Below are 26081 nucleotides of genomic sequence, written 5' to 3'. Positions count from 1 at the left end.
GCTGCTGCAGTGTGCAGCTCTTCACAGCAATCTGGGTTGTGACAAGTGGTCTTGGGCTTCAGTTTTTTTGGAGGTTGTTGATGATTTCAAATATGAACCTGGTGGTTTGTCTGGACAGGGTAGTTCAACTCAAAATAGACAGTGTGTTTCAGGCAGAACAGTTAATCTGAAATCTTTCCATAGATTGGGTCTCTTAGTTTAGAATAAAGGTGTATTATGCCAAGTTAGCATAATCTGCCCTCAGCTCACTGCACTGAATTGAAACAAATTTAGAACTGGACATTTCTTTTCTCCTGAAAAAGTGTCCACTCCACTTCAGAATAATTCCTTGCAGAAATGCCCTGAGAAACTTTCACGTGTCCTAAGGAGTCCCATCTGGATTGAATGGCCAGTGTTTCAGGAAGAGACTCTGAAACTGTGGTATCACCTCTGTATTCATAAAGCTCGTGACTTGTACCTATTAATTTACTTTTTTGTTCAAACTAGAATGTATTCCAGACATGGCCAAGAAGTGGCAGCAACACTTGGCGAATATCTCCAGTGACACTGTTGGCAGTGTTTGTGTTTTGCTCCTGAAGATTGCCTGGTGTGCATTGCTGGCACAGTACAGGCATTCACTGTGTTGAATCTGAAATGGGGAAGGGGAGTGAGTATGTGTCTGTGTCCACAAGTGTAGATTTGTACCGAGGGCTGAGGATGACATGTCTTGGGAGACTCACGACCATGCTTGGGGGAGAGGCTGGAGAAGAGAAGCGCTTGCATCACTGTCTGTAGCCTGCTCAGGCTACTGGCTTGGTGAAGTCCTGGGAGTTTAGGGATGTTGGTAGAGAAGTCAGGCAGGGCTGGAAAGCAGAGGGAGAGGTGAGGGTTTCATCCATTGTGTCTCTTGTCATCTGTAGGAATCTGCTGCCGCACCTCCACTGCATCCCCTGAGGCAGCTTATGGGACCCTTCCCTGGGCGCCTCTGCCCCAGGACACACCGCATGGAATGGCAATGACACGTGGAAAGAAGAGACCCATGTCCCCCATCCCTTGCCTCATCCTTGCAGCTGCTAGCTGCTTTGCCAGACTGAGTGAGTTTCTATTCTTACCCATTTGTTCTATTTTGCTTATGTTTTGCCTTGATGCTGGTTAGCATAGCCACGCCTCAAGCACAAAGTGGTTTTCTCTTTCCGCTGCTTCCTCAGTAGCCTTGACCAAAGGTCTAGGTTCAAACACTCCTCCAGAGGAGAAGGGGCTGTACTCTGACTGTATAGTCAGAGTTGGAAATCTCTGTCTAGCGGTGCCAAGAAGAAATGGAGCTGGTGTGCATCTCAAAGCACTAGGGTGGGTGTGTGGGGAGCTAAGGAGAAGGTACAGCACAAGTGGAAGTGATGAGGAGTGCAAAATGTACCAGCACTGCAGTTTTTTCCTCTGTCCTTTCTTTTGCTGAGTCTCACAGAGCTTTCTTATTCCCATTTTTTCCCTCTGTGCAGGTGAATCTCTGCAGGTCACAGTGCAACCTGCCTCCATTGTCCAAAAGCTTGGAGGCCCAGTCAGCCTGGGGTGTGTGGTGGACCCCCCCAGAGTGAACCTCACCTGGCGACTGAACGGGAAGGAGCTGGCTGGATCGGACGAGGTGCTGGGTATCTACATCGAGCGAGGGAAACTTGTCATCACGGCTCTCAACAACCACACAGTGGGGCGATACCAGTGCATTGCTCGTGTGCCCGAAGGAGTCATTGCCAGTGTCCCCGCAGTGGTCACATTAGCTAGTGAGTAACTTTAGTCCTCTGCCATCCCCTGCATTGCTCGGGCCATCACTCGTGCATCTTGAGAGGCTCATCCATGCTCACTCGTTCACGCTGGCATCAAGGGAGGTCTGCTTTGGCTTAGGTCACTTTGTAGCATTTTTGATCATGGATTGGCTGTCACGTTGTGGCCCAGCCATGATCCAAGCAGTCCTCCTGCATGGTAGGCTGCAAACCTGTCCTGCAGTGACAGTTTTTGCAAGACCGCAAAGAGCAGGAAATACTTGAGCAATGGGGTTTGTGTGCGTGGTTGGTTTCCTGGCTGTCACGTTGCCCTATCTGGTTGCTGACTTCTTGATTGAGGTTACCAAAAAGTACCTGCTCATGCTGATGGCCAAACCACTGCCTAGGCTGCTGTGGGGCCGTTGCCAGTGCTGGGACAGTGTCTGCTAAGTTTTGCTGCCTTCTTGACGCACAGAAAATGAAGTCCTTTGCCCTGCCTGTGCTGTGGTGGGTCATGGGCTGTTTTGTGTTGCCTCTGGGTTCATCATAACCAAAGTACCAGCCCCTGTGCTCACAGTAAGGAAAGGTTGGTCTGGTTGTGGTGAGGAGGTGCTCCTGAGCACCTGTATTAAGTGTCTGGCGGCCCTCTGTGCACCATTGGGAAGATCCCTTGACAAAAGCCAAGGTGAGGGAGAGGGATGGTGGGAGAATGGGGTTGCATGGAGATGTTGAAGGCAGAGGCTGCACTGTCCTCATTTGGTAAGGCAGGTGCAGAAGTCGGTAGGAGGCAGATACAGGAGAGCAGAGTATCTAAAAGCACTTGTAATGAGGTTTTTGTCTTTAAGAGGCAGGAGGCTGTATTTATTACTACTGCTTTTGGTCCCAGGAGGGTGTGCTCCCCCTTTCGAGGGCTTTGTCCTCTTCCTGCAAGGCTGCAGTGGCATGGCAGCAAAAAGCCACCTTGTTTCTGAGCCACAGATCTGAGCAAGGGACCTTGTTCCTAACTCTGAGCTTACGTGCTCCTCACTGTATTGGCGACAGACCAAGGAGACGTGTGTGCGTGGGAGGGGGTGTCTTAGAGTGGGGAACTTCGCTTAATGGGCGCCTGGTTTTGGCCAGATGTTATGCTCAGATGTGAGACAGTGCTGTATTTGGATGCATCTGAGAAAAGGCAGCCCACGCCTGCTTGGAGATGGGGGGGCGGTGCTCTGTGCGGACCACCCTTGTTTAGGCAACGGAGTGTCTGATCTTCTCAGAGACCCGTGCAGTTTTTGGTGGAGCAAGTGCATGCAGAGGAGACTGCCGTGCCCCGGCAGTGACAGCCCCCAGGCATGGAAAGGGCTTCGTCTTCCCAGCAAGGGGGAGTTTGGGGCTAAGTCTTAAGAAAATGAAGAAGTGAAGACGTTTGTGAAAAGTGGGGGCTGCCTTTGCTTTAAAGCCAAGAGCTATTGGCTTGTCACTGATACATTAATCAGGATTGAAATGTTTAGGCCAGGCTGGGTGGGAGGAGGCGGTGAGGGAAAGCAAGGGGAGAGTTGCTGAGCTCTGAAGTGGGGTAGGAGGGGGTTGTCACGGGGCCGAATCTGTCAGGGGATTTGGCCTGAGCCCTGTGCCGAGATTAAGTTTCGGAGAACACATTCCAGAGCAGAAAGGGGGCTGTGTGCGCTGGTGGCCTGATAGAGGGAAGGAGAGGAGGGGAGAGGTGGATGGGATTACCAAAGGCATGGTTTGCATTTAGGAGAGCAGGGTGTGCACAGCTCCTCAGCCTGATCGGTTCCTTCCTAGGCTGATCCCCTTTTCTTTTTTTTCCCCTTACCCCAGCCCACCACCGCCAGCTCCATCTCCTGCGATAAAGCACGGCTGTTTGACCTGTCTGCTTTGGTCTAGCATCAGTGGTGGGTGGGAGACAGGTCCTAGAACACCAACAGGTCCCACCGTGTCCCTCAGAACAAATCAGAGCCACAACTGAGTAGTCCATCAGGCCTCTCCAGGAGCCAAGTCTCCTTCAGCTACCGGATTGCAGCTGGGGGTGGGGGTGCAAAAGCGGACTTGCCCATTGCTGCAGCCCCTGCCGTGGCAAAGGCACTGCTGCTGAGGGGAGGTCAGGAGCACCATTCTATGATTCAGTGGAGCGCACAAAACTGGAGCCAGAGGTTGGATGAACAAGCAACTAATCCATTGTGGAGCACCCCTGTGCTGCGTGACATGGGTCCCTTGTCCTCGAGGGGAGCTGGGGGTGTCAGAGGCCGTGTCCCATGCACCCGGACGGCCTCAGGTGATAGAGAGTCCCCAGATGGGGAAGTCCTGGCAGTCAATGAATAAAGAGAGAGGGCAGCCCAGGAAAGACATGGGGCTGAGGGTGTAGGAGGGAAACCTTCTGGAGGGGTTCATATAACAAGTTTCATGCTTGTGAGCTGGAGGCTGCTTGCAACAGTGGCTTTGCAATGGTCTGAAATATCAGAGGGCACAGATTTGTGGTGGGACTGACTTTGAAAGCTATGGGAGCAGATGTGCCATGGGCTCTCACTCCTGCACCAGACCTCCTCTACATGGCCTTGCTCTGAGGTGGTTCAGTGGGGACCGTAGTTCTGGGGGTGGAGAGCGAAGCCCCTGGCAGGTCGGCATTGCAGTTGATACAGTTGATACATCTCTTCCAGATCACCTGCTGGGCTGAAAGAAAACCCTCTGAAAGTCCTAGCCCCATCCAAAAATTATTTTGGCAGGCCAGGGGGAGAGTGAAACTAGAACGTGAATGAAAGCGGGGGGTGGGGGGGGGCGTGGTGGTGGAAATATTTTCAAGGTTTAGGTTTATTTTGGGAAAAGACCTGGAGTAATTGGAAAAAGTGTCTTGCTAGGTTTCAAGGGGTGTAGGTGACAACATCTGGCCAACTTTTAGGCTATTTCCACTCCTTTGTCTCCCCCTCCTTTGGACCAAACACCCTCCCAGTGCCCCAGGCTGTGCATGCCCCGTCCCTCAGGGCCTCCTTGAGCTTTGCTGACAGTCAGCAAACAGATAACCATCACTGCCATGCTGGCAGCCACAGCGTAGCCTTGGGACCGATACCACCTTCTCCTGTCTGTGGCACAGCCCCGCCGAGTCCATCTTTGCTCTCCCTGGCTCAGAGGGCTGGTTGAAACTAGCATTTGAAATGAGCGGAGATGAAATAGCTGTTGTATAGCCGAGGGGTGGAGGGAGGAGGGATTTGCAGAAAGGGGAAGATTTCTTAATGCAACAAAAGGAGCAGCACTTCAGACATTACCTGGGCACTTTCGAGGCCAGTTAGAGCCGACCTGGTGCTCCATGATCCCACATTCAACTGTGGCAGCCCATGGCACATGGGTGCAGATAGATACCTGCTGATCACTGCTGGCCTAGCGTGCTGCGCAATATCAGCCCTGCATGGCCCCGAGGCAGCCCTTCGGCCCAGCAGTGATGGGCTGGAGTCTGGGACAGCTTGAATGGATGGGGCAGGGGTATTCCTGGTTTTCCAAGCCAGGTCCTAAGTCTTCATACGGCTGAGAGCTGCAAGAAAAAGAAAGGTATTTTCTCTGCCCACTTGCAGCTGGCAAATTTGCCATCATGCCAGAAGCCCTACTCCAGCCCCTCTCCTGGGTGGAGGTGCTGTGTGAAAAAGGTGTGGCTGCAGTGGGCTCCGGCAGGGCCAGATAAACCCACCAGGGACACAGATATGGACACGGCGCTGCAGGCTGGTCCTGCAACACCAAAATGCTCAGAAGGTCGAGAGCCCTTGGTAGAGCTCACGGGGCAGCTGAAGTGCTGGGCTGGAGCAAAGCCAGTGAGGAGAGGTGGTGAAAGCCGTGCAACTCCCAAACATTCAGCTGTGTGCTTGGAAAATCAGTGCAGTGAGCACAACAACAAGCCTGACTTGGATAGATGTGACATTTAAAAACAAAACAAAAAAACCCCAGATGAGGCATGCAGCAAAGGGGCTCCACCTGTTCCAGGGATGAGAGGAGTGTGGGGTGCCTGCATCCCGGGGATGCTGTGGGACAAGGGAGGCTCACTGCCCCATGGCCCTCCATCGGCGCCACCGGCAAGGGCAGCCCTCGGCTTTGCAGGAGCACGTGGGGGAAGCCGGGCCTCAACGCGCCGCACTCCTGGGCAGTGACCCTGTGCCGGGTCAGGCTGGGCATCCCCCAGGAATTTGCAGCTGCTTTCTGAAGACAGCTCCATTCATTTTCCTCTGCCTGGGCCTCTCCTCTGACTGCTCCCCGGAGGCGACAGTGGGAGGGAGGGAAGGGGGCGGTTGCGTGTTAGAAAAGCATTTGCTGAGCAGGCACGGGGGGCTCTGGCCCCAGGGGCAGAGGTGGCGTGAGGAAGGGGGAGAAGAAAAACACAGGTGGTGTTTCTTGAGCTGGTGGAGCTGTGGCACGAGGGCTGTGCAACAGGCCCGGGGAGATGTGGGGGAGTGGGGCTGGGGCATGGCGGGGGGGATGTGCTTGGGGGTGCGTGAACAGGCGGAAGGCCGGGGGGGCTGCGCCTCTCCCAGCGAGGCAAGGCGGGGCTGGTGGTGACAGCACCCGTGCCCAGGCTCCTCTCAGTGCTGACCGGACTGGGAGCAAGAGCCGTAACCCCAGGCTGCTCTGACAGCCAAGGGGGGATTATCGGAAGATGCCTGCCCCAACGCTGAGGGACCCCCGTCATTCCCCTTCTTGGGGTTCTTCCCTTCCCTCCCTCACCCTTCCCTACAGCGGGAAGGACTTTCACCTTGAGGGCCAGCATTTTATTTACTACTGCTTCTTCTCCAAAGTTATTTATGGTCTTCCATTCATTTAACCCGGTCTGTCTCCGCAGCCTCGTTGCTTGGCCCCCGGCCCTGGGATTCAGCTGGTTTCCCTCCCCGATGACAGCGGCACAGCTAGCGGCAGGGCTGACCCTCCCCGCACCCCGGCTCGCCCCATCGCGCCTCAGAGTGGGACGCAGATGGACACAAGCAATGGCCTTTGGTTGCACTCCCTTCTAAACAAAAAAGAAAAAAAAAAAAAAAAAAAAAAAGGAAAATAAGCCCTGTTATCCCACCACAGCTGGGATTGGCAGTGCTGTCTGTCTGTCTGCAGCACCTCCCAGCCGGTGGCTGGTGGATGAGGACTTGCTGCTTCCCTGCGATCAAGTGTGTCTTTTAAGGACAAGGACATGGGCTGGCATGTCAGGCGCTGCCATATGAAAAGGAAAACCCAGCCAGGGGAGAGGGGATGTGGTTTCTCCCAGCTGCGGTGGGAGTTAGACCCAGGGTGCAAATTGCATGTTAGACATGGGGCACGGCTGCTGCTGGCCGGGCAGCCAAAGGGGTGAACGCTGCATCCCCCCTGGCGCTGACCCTCTCCTCCACCCCTCCCTGCACTGCCTGGTGGGAGGAGGTATGCATGGCTCCCCACATTTCAAGGGGGGCTCATTTGAAGCCCCCAGGGCAAAACCGTGTGTCCTAGTCTAGCACAGAAGCCTCTGTTTTGCTGCGCTGGGGGCCAAGTGCAAAGGGGTGTGTGAAGGCGAGGCTTGTCCCACGCACAGTGGGTGTCCCCCCCACGGGGCCGGCAGAGCCCCCAGCCACCCCTTGCCAGCTCCAGCCAACCCGTTGGCGTTAATGGACAGCTGTATGCACCCGTAGCAGCGGGGAGCAGAGCGGTTGAGACCGCCTGTGGCCAAAACCCACTGGCAAATAAAACAGTCTTGTTCGCTGTGGGGGAGCAGGAATCTAGGGGAGTAGTTTGGCAGGAAGCTTGTACGCTTGCGTATTGGAAAATAGCTTGTCCCGGTGCCCACCTGATGTTTTTCCCCTTTCCGCTGCTGGTTTTGCTGCACTTCTCTGGTGGCGCCCAGTTCTTGCTCCCCCAGCCACCCCAGGATCCCTTTCCTCCATCCTTTTTCCCTCTGTCCACAGCTTTGCCCTTCATCTCCGGTGGCTGGGCTGGGAGGGGAAGGCAGGAAGAGCCGGGGGTCCCGCTCCCACCCCCGTGGGGCTGCAGCACTCACAGCTGAGAGCTGTGGGCTGAGCTGCCGTCTGGGGGGCTGCACATGAGGGACCCCTACATCCGCCCAGCCCAAGGTCATCCCGGGGTCCCCTGGCACAGGGACATCATTTTCCATTTCTGAGCGCGTGGTGCTCCACTGTGCCAGGGCTGTGGGTCTGCTCTTCCTCTGGGAACCTGGGCCCCTTCTCCTCCTCTTTGGGGTCTGTGCGTGCATGCACGTGTGTGTGTGTGTGTGTGTGTGCGCATGCAGATCCCTGCCAGCATTGCTGGAGCCTATGCCTTGGCTCCGAAATCTTAATTTGGCTGTGATGAATCCAGACCACCAAGGCGCACATTAATTTTCCCAATGCTCGTTTATATTTTGTTGATCGGAGAAACATGCATGATGTGGGCAGGCAGACACTGGGCTCTTGCCTCTTCTCCACCTCTTTCCATTTCTGTGGCTCTTACTATTTTATTCCTTGATCAAATATAAAAAGCAAAGAGGAGAAAATAACCAGCACCCTTCCCCACCCCAGCAGTAACTTTCGTTGTTGGAGGAGCGCGAGGCACTGCCAGCTTTTCACAAGTTAAGAGTTAACCTTCATCTGGCTTTAATACCCAGTGGAAACATGGCTCCCCTCCTCAGCTTGTCTTAAAGGATTAATCACATTTCTGAAGTTCACCCGTATTCCTTCTTTTTATTATTATTTTTTTTAATTGAACGTTGCCAAGAAATTCCAGAAGTATTAAGCATGTTCGCTGCAAATCATTTTTATGACATTGCAAAACCTCCCCTTTTCTTTTCAACCTCCTCCCCTTCCCTCAGATCTGGGCCCAGGAACGCTGGCTCTCCCGGCAGCCGCCCGGCAGCCCCTCCGCACCGCGCTCGGGGAGGCTTTCTCGCCGCCTTGCCAAGAGAGCTGGTTTTTATTTAAACTCCATAAAGGATCTTGCTTTAATCAGAAAGTCTGCTTGAGAAATTTCATGTCACTTTTCCATGACTGTGGGTGGGAGAAGCTTGGAGCCAGAGTTGTCTTTTGCTCTTGGAGAGCTGCTGCATTTCCCAGAGAACAAAAACACATTTTTCTGCCGGCCAGGGCTGCCAAGGGAGGCTGCCTGCCGTCCGCCCGCCGCCAGCCCTCCTGCTTTCCCCCGGCTCTCCAAACTGCCCAAGGTCGTGGGGCACCACGTCCTGGAATGGATTTTGAGGGGTGAGGGAGCTGCTGACAGCGCGTGGCCGCGCCGTGCTGCAGCGAGGGATGCGATGCACTGCCTTAGCGTGGAGTTTTGAAAAGGGAGTGCGGTCTCATCCGGATTTAGCGGCGTGCCGCTTGGGAGACATGTGCTGGTGCTGGGTCCCGGGGAAGATGGGCTGGCTTGAGCCTTGATGTGACGATGTGACTTGTGACCAGCTGCAGGATGTGCAGTTGTCACTAGTTGTTGCCTGGGCTGGTGCACAGCACCATAAAAATGCATACACAGGACTTTTTTCCTGGCACAAAACCCTCTCCCTCGCGGCACAGGCTGACCAAGACAAACTTTGGGCTTTGCAGTGCCCTGGAAAGATTTGCCATCGTACCCAGGGAGAGAGGGGACCAGTTTCATCTCCAGGAAGCTTGGTGGGGCCATGCAGGCATGCTCCCTGCCCTGCCAGATCCGCAGGGTTTCACCACAGTCCTCTGCTCCTGCTTTGAAAAACAGTGTAAAGAAAACAAAAAGTCAAGCACCCCTTCCCCCCCGCCCCTGTGCTTCCGCTCCTGCTGCCCACATCAGCCATGCTGGGGGAGCGACCCGTGCCACAGTCTCGTAGGGGAACACGTGCTGGGACAGGGTGTTTTCACGGCTGCTTTAGGGAGGGGGCAGCTGTGCTGTGTAAAGGAGGAGCTCCTTTTCCTTGCAAGTCCTGGTTTTTTGAACTGGGGTGTGGGCGCTGCTTGGGCACATGCAAGGCCTCGTTAACCAGCCTTCGGTTGCAAGATATTTGATGGGAGCAAGAGTGCCCGGAGCGGAGGCACTGATTGCTCAGGCACCAGAGGAGCTCAGAGCAGCTCTGGGAGCGTCCAGTGCTCGCACGCCTTCTCCCACTCCGTCACCTGGCATCTGTGCACCCTTGAAGCAGGCTGGGCTCCCTGAGTTACGGCTACAACGTTAGCTTCTCGGTAGCAGGACGGCAGCCGTGTTTGAAATAGCAGGCAGCAGAAGGACCATTTTTGGCTGCCCTTCAGTGCTGCAGTAAGCTGGCTCATTTTTTACTCTCAGGCCAGGATTTTTCACACCCAGTTTCTCAGTCGTGGAACAGGCGGTTTCTCCAGAAGCTGTGATTTAAGTTACCCATTTTGTAGAAGGGAGGAGGAGAAGCAAAAATAAAGCTCTGAAACCAGGCCAGTTTCCCTAGCTGCTGGGGATGGAGCGGTCCTCTGCTGGCACCGCAATGAAGCAGCCCCAGGTCTACAGGGAGAGGATGAGCTGACACCAGGCTGCTGAAACAGCAGCCACTGAGATGCCCTGTTGTTCGCTCTCTCTGCAGATCTCAAAGATTTCAAGTTCGATGGCCAGCATGTGATCGAGGTGGATGAAGGGAACACAGCCGTGATCGCCTGCGACCTGCCTGAAAGTCACCCCAAGGCTCAGGTCCGCTACAGCGTGAAGCAGGAGTGGCTAGAGGCCTCCCGAGGTGAGTGCCACAGAGGTCTGTCCCGCTGCGTCCCCTCCCATGACCTTGTTTTACGCTTCCTTACCAGCAGTAGCTTTCTCTGCCTGCTGCTGCCTCCTTGTTGTCCCTTCGCCACCGGTTTGAGCTCAGGTTAGTTTAGGGTCTCTGCCAAGGCTCCCCAATGTCTCCGCTGCCTGGCATTAGGGAGCCATGCGTAACACCAGCTGTGGAAGAGGAAAGAAAGTAGAACTAGGTGATGCACCTCATTGCTCTTCATCGGGCATCTCCCTATGTCTGTGAAGTGCTCCTTTAACCAAGCCTGGATAAAGGCAACTTTTGAATTTGGGGAAATTTTTAAAATTTGGATCTGAATTTTGCAGCTTCACTCCATCTGCTGCCTGTACCTGTGACAAGCTAGCTTCACCTAAGGCTCTGTTCCTCCCACCACTGCATCGTTGATATTTGAACAAAAGGGGTCATTTCAGTGCTGTCAGTATTGTGTTTTTTCCCTTCCTACTTGTCCACCTCTTCTCCACTCCTCCAGAGGGGGGACATGTCTTATAACCACGTGCCACCTCCTCTCCCTACAGACAATTACCTTATCATGCCATCTGGGAACCTTCAGATCGTCAATGCCAGCCAAGAGGATGAGGGGACTTATAAATGTGCTGCCTACAACCCTGTGACGCAGGAGGTGAAAACCTCGGTCTCCAGCGAGAGGCTCCGCGTGAGACGTAAGCTGCTCTCCCTTCACTGCACGTCTTCTCCGTAGCACTTTCAGCCCTGGAAACATGTACTAGTGCTATTGCAGCTGTTTTTCCATGTGAACTGACATTATCAGTTGCTGGGAAACCTCCTTTCCAGCAGCAGAAGGCCCCAAGGTCTGCTCCTAGGGTATGTGTGTGCAGCCCTGGGATTGCTGTACCTCTTCAGGATTGGTTCTCAGTGATGGGCGAGCAAAGGCCCTTAGCCCTTTGGCAAGCCTGTTTGCTGCGTGCACGCATCCCTTGAGGAATGTTGCTCTTGGCCTGCCTTGCTGTTTATCTATCGCAGCGCAGGGGAGCAGCGCTAGCCCTACCATGACCCCTACCTGCACTCTGCACAGGGCACTTTCCCACCAGCCACCTTCCTTCCCACCCACATCCTTCCTCCTCCTCTTCTCACCAGGTTCCACAGCGGAGGCAGCCCGGATAATCTACCCTCCTGAAGCTCAGACCATCATTGTCACCAAGGGCCAAAGCCTCATCCTGGAGTGCGTGGCCAGCGGGATCCCCCCGCCGCGGGTCACCTGGGCCAAAGACGGCTCCAGCGTGTCTGCGTACAACAAGACACGCTTCCTGCTCAGCAACCTCCTGATTGACCCCACGAGCGAGGAGGACTCAGGGACCTACAGCTGCACGGCTGACAATGGGGTTGGGGAGGCCGGAGCCGCGTTCATCTTCTACAATGTGCAGGTGTTTGGTGAGTGCTGCTGTAGCCCTTGTTTCAGGAAGACTTTCTCCACTCCTTTCAGGGGAAAATACTAGTGCTGCTGTACTCTTCCTCTCCCTGGACAAACTGCAACGTAAGGCAAACCCCTGCTTGTGGTTCCAGTTTCTAGGAGATGGGATGAATTCTTCCTTGAGGGTGATAGTTCCTCCTTCCTGGCTCCCACCATGAGCTGGAGATGATGGATCCTCCCTTCCCCTGCGGAAGCTCTTCTCTTGTCATTTGTGGCACTGGGTTTGCTCTAACTCCCCTCTGCAGTGGAGGACTGGCTGCTGCTTAGACATATTTGATATTGGCGTAGGAAAGACATCAGAGTGACTTGCTTTTTGCTCTGTTCTGTAGGGAAGCTCTCTATGGGGTGGGAAATGTAAGGGATGCTACACCTTAGATATTTTTACCATGCATCCTTCTGCTTCTCATAAGCATTAGGGAGGCTAAACCTACATTTTATTGGATTGCATTTCATCCAGGTGCCATTGTTGTTTTGGCACAAGCACAATCTTTGCAGAGTAGTGTTTCAGCTCAGAAAAATGGAACTTGTAGGTGGCTGCTGTCATCTGAGAGGGGCAGATGGCCTTGGGCCACCTCTCCTTGTGGTTCATGTGGATGCTGAAGGGGAGGCGCAATGAAGCAGACCCTTGCGGGCCCCCACAGAGGGAGTAGGACTTGAGGGTGGGCTGGGGTAAGGATACATCACTCTGTCCTCGTCCCTGCTAGAGGGGAAGGTGCAAAGCCATGACCGTGCCATGCTCCCATCCAAGTGGCACTCAGCAGCCGTGTTTTTTCCCTGCACAGAGCCCCCGGAGGTCACCATGGAGCTGTCCCAGCAGATCATTCCCTGGGGCCAGAGCGCCAAGTTCACCTGCGAAGTGCGAGGGAACCCCCAGCCCTCCGTCATGTGGCTGCGCAATGCTGTCCCCCTCTCTGCCAGCCACCGGCTCCGGCTCTCCCGCAGGGCGCTGCGGCTGGTCAGCGTGGGGCCCGAGGATGACGGCATATACCAGTGCATGGCGGAGAACGAGGTCGGCAGCGCGCAAGCCATGGTGCAACTGAGGACAGCTCGGCCAGGTAAGTCCCTCTCTCCAAGCTTGTGACCATTCAATCCCAGAGCCTAACACACAGGGAAGGAGCAGGGTGAGCAGCAGAAGAAAGTTGGTGTGTAACCCTCCCACTTGTGTTTCAGCTGCCTTGCTCTTCCCTCCCTTTTACCCTATGTTTCGAGTGCTTTTTTTGACTGGGATCTCCGTATCTGCCTGTAGAGCACGTGGTAGCGGTTTTGCTTCTAAGTGCAGTGCCATGTGCGCATACTTGAGCTGTCTCTGCATGAGAGGCATAGGACATCTGGGTGTAGTGCCCTACCCCATGGCTTGCTCAGGTCTGCCTCTGAGCTTGCACTGAGCAAGAGCATAAACACTGGTGTGGGTGGATTCACCTGCGGTGAGAGAGGTACCTCCTGATTCCTTGGACCCTGATGAACTTACCCAGGGTAAGAGGGGCTTCAGAAAGGGAGGAAGCCCCATGTGGCCAGGCCTGTTCTCAGAGGGGCCCCAGTGAGGTGCATTAGGTTGACAGCGGGAGAAGGAGAGATTGTTGCCTTTTTGAGTGGCACAGCAAGCAGCACCGCCTGGGACCTGATACCTCATACAATCATAGAATTGTTTAGGTTGGAAAAGACCTTTAAGATCATCCAGTCCCACTATTAACCTAGCACTACCAAGTCTACCACTAAACCAATTAAGGGTCGAGTAATAATTTCATGTTTCCTGGCTTGGTGGCTGGATTATTTTTTAATGAAAGTGAAAACTAGGAATCCAAGGTACCTGTGCTGCAATGGGTGTATAGTGCCGGTCTTCTGAGAGGTTCAAGAGTCTCGTAGCTTTGCCTTCACCGGAGACTGGGAACGGGCATTTACCCTGCCTTGACATCGTGTCTTTCAGGAGCTACACTCAACCCTGGGCGAGATGCCCACCTGGGCTCGGCTCAACCTTCAACACCACCTGCCAGGGACAGTGCCTTGAAGCTGCCCCTGGATAAGGCTGGACTGCCAAAGCCTGGGACGACCCCGCTGGCAGCATCTCCACAGTGTGCAGCCAACAGGGAGCTGGTGTCTCCAGCTGAGGCCCCCATCATCCTCAGTTCTCCCCGGACGTCCAAGACAGACAGCTACGATCTGGTGTGGAGACCCCGGCCTGACAGCAGAGCCCCCATCCTCTATTATGTGGTGAAGCATCGCAAGGTATCGCTGTTTCGCCCTGCTCCCATCTTTCCTCTGCGCCGTTCCACAGGCGGGCTGGTGGCCTCACTTCACGTTTTCACACCTCGTGAGCAGGTGCGTTGGGGCCAGGGCACCCATCGCTCACTGGTGGCTCTGGTTGGTGGGACCTCCTCAGGTGCAGCCTCAGGCTGTTGAGGTGGGATGAGTACAGGCTGCAAGAGGAGGTTTGCTGAGCTGTCCAAGAAGAGCCCATAGTGGTGCCCGTCTACCTAAGTACGTAGAAGGTGCATGCACACACGTGTATTTCCAGTCGGAAGAGCTTCCACTTCCTAGTTGTGTGCTTACACCAGTAGGAAGTCCTGAGGGCAGACTGCGCAGTGACTTGCTCTAATGCTTTTGTCTTGGCACAAACCATGGGGACACCGCTGCCTTGAAAGGTTTGGGCTACAGGACACAGAGCAGCAGCCTCTCTCTGCTGCACGTACCTGCCCTGCTCAGCAGCACTGGAGCACCCACGCTCAGTGACTGTGAGGAGCCATCAGGGAGCTCTGAGATGCTAAATCCTCCGGGAAGGTCCTCAACCACTGTTTTTATTCTGGAAGCTGAAAGGAATTACACTGTTGAGCATGGCTCATGGCACAGTGTGAGCACACGGTGCACTGCTGAGCCCTGCTTGAGCCCAAGGGCTCCTGCCCTCTGCGGTGCTTCTCGGCACCATGGGCAGAGTGCAGGCAGAGCTGTAGCCCAGCGGTTTCTCTAAAAAGCAAAGTGTTGTTGAGGTAAAAATTCTGTTTTTGAGGTGTAGAGCATCTCTTCCCATTTTGCTGGGGATAAGTGGGGCAAAAAAAGGATTAAATTTATCTGTTTGCTGCTTGTATTTCCTTTGGGTAGGCAGGGAGTTGCAGTAGAGGGGCAGGTTTTGCTTTGGGGTTTGAGTACATTCCAGATCTGGCATGTTTTGGATTCCCAGCCACTGCAAGGCACCATTTTCTATTCTATGTTAATATGTGTATCTGTTTTCCTGGAATTGTTTGATTTTGTGAAAATATGGTATAATAGGAGGCTGTTATAATCCCTACACATCCTTGATTTCTCTCTAAACAAAACTTAAGCTGAGGGTTTCAGCTAACCAAAAGAGCCCTTTAAAACAAAGGCAGAAGATGCCAACACAAGAACACAATAGGGCAGCCTTAAATAAAAATGAAAAGATGCCAAAAGCCTCACCAGACTATTAGCTCTGGTGGTCTGCCAAGAAGAGGTTTATCCCCCAATGGTGTATCATGTAACTACCAAGTCTGCATTGCGATCTTAACTTGCAGGCTGGAGTTTGTCCATATTTTATTTGTTTTTCAGCGCTTCACCTGGAAGGGGCTGTAGGGCAGTGGAGGTCACCATGGGTCACTGCAGTTTGCAGTAATATGTTTTCAGTGTAGTCCAAATTCTCAGCTGGAGACTCTTTCTTGGGATGGTTAAGGATTGTGTGGAAAGGAATTAGTCCCAAGAACCCTTAAACTTGTTTAGAAAGAGTCTCTTTCTATCAGCGATCCTTAGGATCAAGTTATATAATGATCTGGTTTCGACATCTCTGACTGGAAAAGCATGTATGCAGGGAGGGAAGGAATCAATTCAGCAACAAAAGAAAAGGCTCTTTGTGTGAAAGATGGCTATAAGAAAAGTGAAACCTACTGACAGGAGGCTTACATTTGTACTGGGCAAGGGTCTGCTCCTCCTCTGGAAAATATCTGCAGATGTCTCTTTTTCCCTGCTCTTACACTGCCCCTAAAATCTCAGCAGCCTGCAAGATGCCACGCAGCCATTATCTTTGTTTCTTAAGAATTTCTCTTTTCTTTTCCTGGATATGAGCAGTCTTTAGGGCTCCCCTCCCTGGCCTCACAACTCCACAGGCTTGGGAATAAAAATAAAACGAGGCAGGCATTAATCAGTCAGTGTCAAATGCTTAGAGAAGATGAATGATACGGCAGAGTCTTGGCATTTCCGTTTTGTTGCGTTGCCTGCATTGCTAATGCTCCTTTCGGCAGCGGGTCACTTCAGTGTCCTGCCTATTTGCCTGCAAAAATATTATCCTTGCAGCTGGGGAGAAGGAAGGTCGCACCTTCCCTCCCCCTCCGCATGGGGCATCGGGGCATCACCAAAAAACGAACTGTGTTTCCAGGCCTTTCGGGGGGCCACGGCCATACACGGTCTTTTCCCTGCAGAAACCTGTGCTCAAACGTTACAGTTCCTCATTTCAGCCAGAAAGTGCCAGCGGTGGGGCTGGATAAAACTGGATAAAAAGTCAAATGACTTAGGTCCAGGTGACCGAAGTGGTGTCTGGGTACCTCCTCCCATGGAAATGGCCAGCGTTTAAATGAGCAGCTCAGCAGCTGGGCTGCAGGAGAGGTTTGGCCCCTAAAGCAGCTTGAGCCTCTGGCTAATGCTGCCTTTTGTGGGCACGCCTGCTCCAGAGCTTTTCACGCGTTGAGGGGCAGTGGTATCAGAGGGGACCAGCGGACAGAACGGGGCTGACTGAACCTGGGGTCAAGAAAACACCCTGGTGCTTGGTGGCTTGTCCTGCTTATACCTGAATCCTTCAGCTTAGCAAAATCAGGCTGGAAACATCTCCCTCCTTTGCAGGCAGGAAACTGGCCTCCGGGCAGGGAAGACAGCCCTGGCTGATACACGGCCTGTCCTGAAGGTCTCTGAGCTCAGTGCAGGCAAGAAGCCCAGCCTGCCCCCAGCTTTGCAACGCCTGCCTTGGTCTCTCAGCAGGTCACCAACGCCTCGGACAGCTGGGCAGTGAGGGACGTCCCAGCCTCGCAGCACCGCCTGACCCTCACCAGGCTGGACCCTGGGAGCCTCTACGAGGTGGAGATGGCCGCTCACAACTGCGCCGGCGAGGGACAGACGGCCATGGTGACCTTCCGGACTGGTAAAGGTCAAACCTTTCCCTGGGCGTTTTGCTCTGAGTCAGGGGAGGGCCCCTCTGAGATGTCCTGCCCCAGCCCTGAGCCACAGGCACCAGTGTTAGGGCAAAGGGGCTGTTTCTGCTCTGGAAACCCATCTGCCCTCAGCTTAGAGTGGCTCTGTCAGAAGGGAAAGGGGAGGGTGGGATTGAAGTGGGATGGGGAAAATCAGGTCTTCCCCTCTGCCTGGGTTGGAGTAAGTCCCTTCCTCCCTCAGTGTCTCAGTTGGTCACCTGCAGAAACGTAGAAAACAGGTCTGGCGGGGATGTCAAGAGGTCATTTAATCCATCCTCTGCCTGGAGACAGGATCAGCCTGTGAGAGTTGTTCCCGACAGGCGTTTGTCTAATCTGTCCTTAAAAGCTTGTCCGGTACTAAAGGAAACTCCAAGCCTTCCCATGCAGTCTGCTTGGTGCTGAGCTCTCTTTGCCATTAAAAGGATGTTCCAAATGTCTACACTAAGTCCCCCTGGCCCCTGGCTGCTTTCCATGTCTCCAGCAGGTGTGGGGAATGGCATTCCCTTTGTAGCAACCTTCCGCATGGTGGTGGGCTTGCTCACATGTCCCCTCAGGCCCCCATCTTGTGCTAATTACTACATTCTCAGGCAGAAATCCAGCAACGTTTCAAGAAAACTAATTAAAAGTTTTAGAAAATTAAATATGAGGGGCACCTATTAACAGTTTAACAAACCTGCCCCTTTAGCTTTAGTTCCTGCCTGCAGGTTGAGTGTTTTGAACCCCTAGGGCCGTTTGAGTCCAGAGAGTACTTACCTCAGCATTGTGGCTGGGAATTTTTTCTTTGCTCATCACAGCAAAAATTAACTCTGAGCCGTGTCTCCCTGTCACTGATGCCACCTCTCCCTTCTGCGCAGGCCGGCGCCCAAAACCAGAGATTGTTGCCAGCAAAGAGCAGCAAATCCAGAGGGACGACCCAGGCACGAGCACTCAGAGCAGTAACCAGTCCGACAACAGCCGTCTGTCCCGTAAGGCCCTCCCCGAACTGGGCAAGGAGGGTGGGCAAGGGGTGCTGGATCTCCTGTTGGTGACAGTGGCCAGGCCATGCTGGGGTTGAAGTCTCCGCTGGGTAAAGCAAGACTGTGCAAAGCTGGGTGGGTTCAGAAAGCCCTGCTGTGAGGTCTGTAAATGTTCAGTACATGGGACCAATAAGCTGCAGTGCACCAGCGGGTGCTGGGGGAATGCGAGGGAGAAAGGGGAACCCGGTCCCTGCAGGTCCTGGCACCATCTTCTCTCAGCCAAGCCCTGACAAGGGGCAGTTAGTGCCCATTCTAGGCATGGAGGGTGCGCCATTTGGGTATTTTCCTGCGCTGGAGAAACATCAGTTCCTTACTGGTTAACCCAATTCATTGTTTCCCACCTTGTGTCTGCCATTACTATTATTCACCAGTGCCATTATCCTTTCTGTGAAATTCTCTCCTTCGGTCCTTATCCTTTCTGTGAAGTCCCCTCCTTCAGTCCCCCCCCACTCATTCATGTGTTGCCTTTTCTTTTATCTCCACAGCTCCATTCATCTCTTTCCCTCCCACCTTTTGTTTTCCTATCAAATTACATTTCTACAGTTCAGAACTTTTCCCTATTTCCTCCTCAGCTGGTTCTTCTCAGTCTCTCCTGTTTTCGTCCCCTACACTTGTCAGCCTCCCCCTGCTCACTGCTTCCACATCAGCCAGGCCTTTTGCTCTACCTCCGGCCCTGCAGCCACACCTCTCACTGCTCTCCCTCCCATGATGGGCGTACACACCTCAAACCTTGTCTCATCCTACTTGAGCTGGGAGTGGAAAAGGAGCAAGATGCAAGCAGGATTAAAAGATGTTTGCAGGGCACAAACTGAAAGGAGTGAGGATTTGGGGATGCCAGCTCTAATGAAGAGGCAGAAAGAAGAGAGCATTCATGACTTAAAGAGCATGTGGGTGGGTGCAATGCAGGTAGTCCTTCACCCATGTACCTCTGAGCTACAGGATCCTCCAGACAGGGCGAGAGGAACGTGTTTCATGTCCTGATGTCCTTCTGTGCCCCTTGCAGCTCCAGAGGCACCAGACCGTCCAACCATCTCCATGGCATCAGAGACATCAGTGTATGTGACCTGGATCCCCCGTGGGAATGGCGGGTTCCCCATCCAGTCTTTCCGTGTGGAGTATAAGAAACTGAAGAAGTTGGGAGACTGGGTCCTGGCCACCCGTGACATTCCTCCTTCTCGCCTCTCTGTGGAAATCCCAGGCCTGGAGAAAGGTAGGCAGGTGTTCTCCTCCCTGCTTCCTGGAGGTCTGCAGGAAAGCTGTGCAGTCCCTGTAGGATGATTGGCCATCTGTCACGTCATGCTTAGCCCCGGCATGTGTGAGCAAAACAAAGCCTCCCCTGCTCCATCCTTAGATGCATGGGGAAAAGCTGCAGATGCTTCTCCAATTTCTCCAGCTGCAAAGCCCAGCATAAATTTGACCTCCCTCAGGGAGGCTTGTGCATGCTTTTTGTATTACAGGATATAGTTACTAAAGGCATTTGGTTTTGCCATTTACTAGACAGGACAGAACTTTCCTTAGCCACAGGCAAGACAGATGGGCACACAATTCCCATTGCACTTCACATGAGAAAAGATAGCATCACTGAGCTAGAGCTAGACAGCTTAAAAGGACAATGTATCTACCCCAACTTAAGACCAGTAAAACCATGTTTGGGTAAAAATTATTTAGGCTTTGAGCTTTTAACTGATGTTTATGTACTTAATTTCCATGTAGTAGAGGAAGGACGCCTTCCCATACTTGCTTTCCGGTCAGGACATCCTTTCAGGCATCTCTGAATCCACCCGCACACCTTCCAGAACTGCTACCTGACCTCTCAACCATCACAGGAATTGGGGAAGGCAAATAAAAGCAGGCTCCATGTAGCACACGGCTGAAATCTGGCCATTCAGTGGTTGTACTTCAATCAGAACCTCTCTGTAGGCTCTCTGCCTTCTGGAGAAGGTGTAGCCCCTCTCCACAGTCAGGCCTGTGCTAACAGTAGAAGTCTTGGAAGACTGCAATCTCTGCAACTCTTTTATTTCCCATTTTTCCCCAGGCACATCCTATAAATTCCGTGTCCGGGCACTGAACATCCTGGGAGAGAGCGAGCCCAGTGCAGCATCTCGGCCATATGTGGTGTCTGGGTACAGCAACCGGGTCTACGAGCGCCCTGTGGCCGGGCCATACATCACCTTCACAGATGCCATCAATGAGACCACCATCATGCTGAAGTGGATGGTAAGGTTTGTAGGGGCAGAGATCTCTGTGCAGGAAGCAGGCGTGTGGGTGCCTCTTGCCCAGCTTACACATCTTCCACACTGGAGCCTGTCACCAGCACAGATGGATCTGGGATCCCTCCAGCAAAGGAGGACTAGGCTTGGGCCACACAGAAGTGGGGAAGTCAGAGAGCCTAGGAAACCCTTTTCATCTGAATCCAGTGTTGTACACAGGAGGTATTTCAGGAGATAACCTCAGGGTCTTGACCATTTTGTTCAGCAAGCACAGTTCAACAACCCAGGGGGCGTCTGCTTGCTCTCCTGGCCAAATTCCTGGAATCCATTAGCACCTCTGTCTGTCCCAGTAGTTTCCTTGTCCTTCACTCTCACTTGCTGGGTAGCAGTCCTAAGTGCTGATAATCATTTACAGCAGTCCACCCCAGAGGATTTTTAGGAGTGGGCAGGATCATTTGGATCACAAGCCCAGATCCAAATGTTTCTAACAAACAGCTTAGAACTTACTCAGAGGGATGCATTGCCCTCTTTGCTCCCAGCTTCTTCCAGCCAGAACCTGCTACAGGGCAGGATGGGCACTGCTGTTCATTTAAACATAAACAGTAGCTGATAAAATACCGGGTGAAAGACAGCAAGAACACGTGGAGCTGGGACAGTACTGCCTGGGGTGGGGGAGAAACAGAACTGTCTTCAGAAACATGAGAGGCCTGCATTCACCAGTGTGTGGCAAGATGCGGTTTGTCTGGAAGCCATGAGCCTACTGGAGTCAAGGTGAAGTTGTGCTTGTCCTTGCCCAGCTGAGTCACTGTCGCTGAGGAATTTTTTTCTCTGAAGCATTGGCTGTGGCTGCTGGGAGGGAGAAGAGTACTGGATGCTTGGGCTGACAGGACCAGACTCATGGCTTGTCTGTTACCCGAGAGAAGCAAGGTGTGAGAGTATAAAACAGGACTGAGCTCTCGGAAGGAAGCCCTTACTGTGAAAACCAGTGGCAACACAAGGAAGATCCCCCTGCTGGGTCTTCTTCCTGTCCCATCCCATTTATCCGCACTGCTCCTTGCCTAGTACAATATGGAGCACAGACATCTCTGCTAATTTCTGGTCTCCCTCCCATTCTCTGCAGTATATCCCAGCCAGCAACAACAACACTCCCATCCATGGTTTTTACATCTACTACCGCCCCACTGACAGTGACAATGACAGCGACTACAAGAAGGACGTGGTGGAAGGTAGGAGGTACTGGGAGACTGGTCCCAGCTCTTGGTTCCTCCTGGAAGAGTATTTGGCCAGAAGGAGCCCTGTGCACAAAAAAGGACAAGGCTGCTGCTGTCCAGGCTCGCTTTACCTAGCACTGCTGCTGAGCTGGGCCAGCTGCCTGTTCCCCGAGGAAGCTAATGGCACCGTGCGTGTGTTCCCTCCTCAGGAGATCGGTACTGGCACTCCATCAGCCACCTGCAGCCGGAGACCTCGTATGACATTAAGATGCAGTGCTTCAATGAGGGTGGTGAAAGCGAGTTCAGCAACGTCATGATCTGTGAAACCAAAGGTAACCAGCTTGGCGGGGAGCCTCTGGGAGCGCAGCCTGCTGCCTTCCCTGCCTGCAGCTGTCAGAGCACAGCCAGGCAGGTACCATCCCGGCCTGACGGTGCATCATCCAAGCTCAGGCAAGGAGATGGAGGCAGCACTGGGGAGAAGAGAGGTGTACGTTTGTTGATGCTGTTGCTCAGTACGTGTATATACCCACACCAGTACTCAGGCCCCTTGTGCAGAGTCCATCACCGTTTCCCTCAGAGTAGCAGTTAGTTACCTTTTGTTTTCCTAAGTGTCACATAGATGGTGACCAGTACCAGAAGGGCTAACTTTCCCTTGCTCTTCCGAGTGCCTGTGTCTGGTTATAAGCAGGTCCCATGCTGTCTTCCAAGCAGCTGGACTGTCATGATAGGAACAGCGTTAAGTCCAAGTGGGTGTTTTGGAGAAGCCATTTTCCTTTTTCATTTTGCTTTAGCAGTCCAAGAGCCTGGCAGATCTGTAAGCCAAGCACAAAGGACTTGTCTGTACTGCAATATGCATCAGCCTAGGAAATCCTCTGGCATCCAGGAGCACTTCTTTAAAGCCACTGTAGAAGTCTGTCCGCTCCACAGCAGCACAGACATCCTGGAGCGTGCTGCTCTTCCACCCGCCATGTCTGTGTCTAATGCTCTCCCTCTCTCTGTTTCCTTCACAGCTCGGAAGTCTCTTGGTCTGCCAGGTCGCCTTCCACCCTCAACAGTGCCCCCCCAGCAGCATCCCCCACTCAGTGGTGGGCACAGCGGCCTGGGGACAGGAGCCATGGTGGCCCGTTCCAGCGACTTGCCATACTTGATTGTAGGCGTCGTGCTGGGCTCTATTGTACTCCTCATCGTGGCCTTCATCCCCTTTTGCCTTTGGAGAGCCTGGTCCAAACAGAGTAAGGGTTCTTTCTTGAGGCCTGATTTACAACATATGCTCTGCCCTGTGGGTAATTGGGGCAAACACCTAAAATGTGAGGGCTGCACATTCTGGGAAGCAGGGAGAGGGTGGGCAGAGGGCAATTCCCAAATGTCCCATGGAACCCGATAAAGACAAAGCCCACCGTTTGTCCCTTGTCCTGCTTACCTTGCTGAGAAGGAGCCCTGGGGCTAGAGCAGGTGGAAAGGGGCACTGCCTTTTCCTTCGTGTAGGACCCCTTTCCACCATTTTCTTCACGGGTGCTTTGGGTGCCAAAACAGCTGCCTGGTAGGACAGCCTAACACTATCCCTGCTGAGCTTCAAGAAGCTCACCTTTACCTCTGGTTTTGGCCTCAGACTTCCTTATTCTTCCCGCTGCAGAGCAAACCATCGACATGGGCTTCCCAGGAGCAGGGCTGCTGGTCTCATCCTGCCAGTACACCATGGTGCCTCTGCGGGGCATCTCTGCTCCTCGTGCCAATGGACATCCCTATGTTAACGGGCAGCCCTATGCCAACGGGGCACACCTGAATGGCATCTGCCCTGCTGCAGGAGTGGGCTATGCAAGCACCAAGCCCCGAGATTACAGTTCCGATGAAGTGCCACAGGTATGTCCACACTTGTGGTTAACAGTTGGTTTGAGATGAGCTGGAGGTTGTGGTTGCAGTGAGAGGGCTTCTCCAGACATGCCTGGCACCCTTTGCAGCACGTGGAAGTGGCAAGACTGGCTTCTTAAAAGAGATTTCCCCTTTGCAGTGGAGTCTGAGACGTGGGAGGAACAGGAAGGTCTGCAAAACACTGGTGAAGAGGTGGTTTCTTGGGGCAGTGGCTCTAAGTATGGAGGAGGCAGTGAGCAAAGGCTACTCTTACGGGAACGGTTCCTGTTTCTCCTGAGCAAAGCTCCCAGGGACTGACAACGTTGAGGACTCTGTGTGTAAATAGTAACGCAGGCCAAGGCAGTGCCACAGCTGAGACAATAAATTGGTTCTCATCCCCCACTGATTCAGCAGCAAGCGTGACGTGAGTTTTTCAGTGCTCAGTTCCACTCTGTCCTCTGTAGCAAAAGAAACAGTTTCAGCTTGCTCTGCCTTCTGTCGTAAGAGCTTCACCAGTCTGCCCCACAGCTCTGGCTCCCAGATCAGCACCTGCCTCTTAATGCTGCTGTGTGGCGTTGCTCTGCTGAGAATCCTTCTCTCTCCTTCCAGTCACACGAGGAGACCAATGCCTTGCTGCAGGCGAGAGTGCTGCAAAACGGGAATGCCCAGCAAGACTACCAGCCCTCCAGGTTAGTCCTGGCTTACGGAGGGGAAGAGTGGAACAATCCAGTGGGGCCCACAAGACTACATGCTCACAAAAGCTTGCCCTCCGCACGCTCCCATCTGTCCCAATTCACTTGGGAAACAAATCCATGCTCCAGCACTAGGCCTTCTTGGTCTAAATTCTCTTCGTAGAGCTCATTCCTCTTACGGTTTGAGGGAGGGATAATTTAATTTTAGAGATGGGCAAGACCTACTTCCCCCTGCCCTCTTTTCCTCCCGCTGCTCCTAAGCGGGAGACTGAAAAGTAGGATGAGACGCTAACATCTGTGACGATGCTGATAAACAGCTGCCCCAGAATCTGGCCAGGGTCCAATTGCAGGTGCTTTGTGTCTTGCTGTTCAGATGTCAGGTCATTATTCCCATGCTCCCTGGGAGGCACTACTCCTCCCAGCTCCTGTGGCACTCACTAGATGTTAAATCGTGGATACCAGGTTCCACCACCTCATTCCCATCCCACAAGTACATCGCAGTTTCGGCTCTTCCCCTCATTTAGGAATGCTTTGTGTCATTGCATTGATGCAGCTGGCTGAGGTGTTGCATAGGACATATCTTTCAAGGAGGAAAGATCTGTGGATAGCACTAAACCTCTTTGTCTGCCTCCCCAGATTGCCCAACTCAAGAACAGAAGACAGCTCTTTCCTCTACAGTCTCCCGGATGACTCCACTCACCAGCTTCTTCAGCCACAAGATGACTGTCCTCACCTTCAAGAGCACTTTGTTGGCCTCCATCATCCAGTGATGGGCAGCAAAGTGGGAGGCCCTAGCCTGGATGGTCGACGGGATCCCCTGTTCCACCAAGGTCAGTGGTCTGGAAAACTCGGTGCTTGCTTCATCTCATTGTTTCAGCTGATCTTGAAGGGAAATCTCACTGCAGAGCCTTTGATGGCTCTGTTCGTGCTCGCTTCTGTGGCGCAAGGACAGTTTTAACACTGCATAGAACAACAGCATGGGAAGGCCATGCTAGCAGCCGGGGACCGTAAATTGCCTCAGTCAGTTTTAGCAGACAGATTTCTCATTTTTCCAAAAGCTTGAGCTGCATGCTGCTGGAAGGGCACGTGCCCGCCTCCAGTTGTCGAGATGCTGTCCTTTAGTCCTCAATTTTGCATTTTCCAGACTGCCAGTAAAACAACAAGGTCCCTGAAAAACTATGTGAATCCATCTCCCTAGGACCTGGTCCATTGATCCACCTGTAACATGGATCAAACTTGTTGTTTGCAAGCGTAGGATCAAACTCCCATGCAGCCAGGACTTTCAGAATGCAGTTCTTCCTCTTTGATGAGGGTACCTAGCCTCATAAAGTGGACTGTTGACTAGAGAGCTACCACAGCATCTCTCATTTCTCTATGCATTCTAATCCTTTCTTGCTCCTTTCTCTTTCAGGAAGTCCTTGCTGCCTAGGCCTAGTGCCCGTTGAAGAGGTAGAAAGACTGGATTGCTGCCAGTCCAGAGGAGATCTCCATCTCCAGAATCCAGTGATCACATCTTTGGGTCAGGACCCACCAAGACTTCTGAACAGCAGCCCGCCACCACTGAGGCCCTTAGAGACTCATTGTCCTACTAGCTAGGGACCAGGCTGCCTTTTGCAAAAGACTTATTTTAAAGAGAAAAAGAGAATGGGTATTTATTTTTGTATAACACCCCTATTTATATATTTATGCACTTGTATATAGATGTATATGTGCCTTTTATAATGCTATGGAGACAGAAGGCATCCTCAGCAAGGTCACAGGAGGGCCCAAGAAACAAGGCAGCGGCTATCCATGGCACCAGGCTGTTCATCAGAGCACAAGATTGGAACAGCAGCACAAGAGACGTCACAGGACATGGGTCCAAACAGAGCTGCTGCCACCAAGATCTAGCACCCTCTTGCAGTGAGGGCTTCATGAAAGATAACGCTGTCAAAAAGGTGTTTTCCTCTCCCCCACAGGAAGGTTTGTCCCAGGAACACACTCCTGTGAATGGACTGGAGTTATGCACTCTGCCTAATCAACCCTTCACATACACGCCATCTGCAGCTGCGTATCTGTAAAGAC

The 26081-nt window shown here is 53.0% G+C and overlaps 1 protein-coding gene across 1 annotated transcript; it reads left to right on the top strand.

The window, feature by feature from the left end:
* The first annotated feature begins 988 nt into the window (after nt 1-988).
* Nucleotides 989-25613, top strand: BOC (BOC cell adhesion associated, oncogene regulated). The gene is made up of 18 exons (XM_075715513.1): nt 989-1073; nt 1476-1754; nt 10234-10380; nt 10950-11093; nt 11527-11820; nt 12643-12915; nt 13785-14176; nt 16832-16997; nt 17895-18005; nt 19060-19266; nt 20092-20273; nt 21387-21492; nt 21687-21809; nt 22488-22709; nt 23111-23337; nt 23935-24014; nt 24654-24847; nt 25429-25613. The coding sequence occupies exons 1-18, from the start codon at nt 989-991 to the stop codon at nt 25611-25613; spliced, it is 3417 nt and encodes a 1138-aa protein (XP_075571628.1).
* The last annotated feature ends 468 nt before the right edge of the window (nt 25614-26081 follow it).

Source organism: Pelecanus crispus, chromosome 1 (genome assembly GCF_030463565.1).
Source record: "Pelecanus crispus isolate bPelCri1 chromosome 1, bPelCri1.pri, whole genome shotgun sequence".
NCBI lineage: Eukaryota > Metazoa > Chordata > Aves > Pelecaniformes > Pelecanidae > Pelecanus > Pelecanus crispus.
The sequence above is the reverse complement of the archived record's forward strand: the minus strand, read 5'-3'. Positions and strand labels throughout refer to the sequence as shown.

What these genes read in the sequence shown, in the direction of transcription:
- BOC (XM_075715513.1), top strand. Translation starts at nt 989, where the DNA reads ATGGCAATGACACGTGGAAAGAAGAGACCCATGTCCCCCATCCCTTGC. An exon ending in CGAGAGGCTCCGCGTGAGAC is followed by an intron (nt 11,094 to 11,526) that starts GTAAGCTGCTCT and finishes TCTTCTCACCAG; the next exon opens with GTTCCACAGCGGAGGCAGCC. An exon ending in GACCTTCCGGACTGGTAAAG is followed by an intron (nt 16,998 to 17,894) that starts GTCAAACCTTTC and finishes CCTTCTGCGCAG; the next exon opens with GCCGGCGCCCAAAACCAGAG.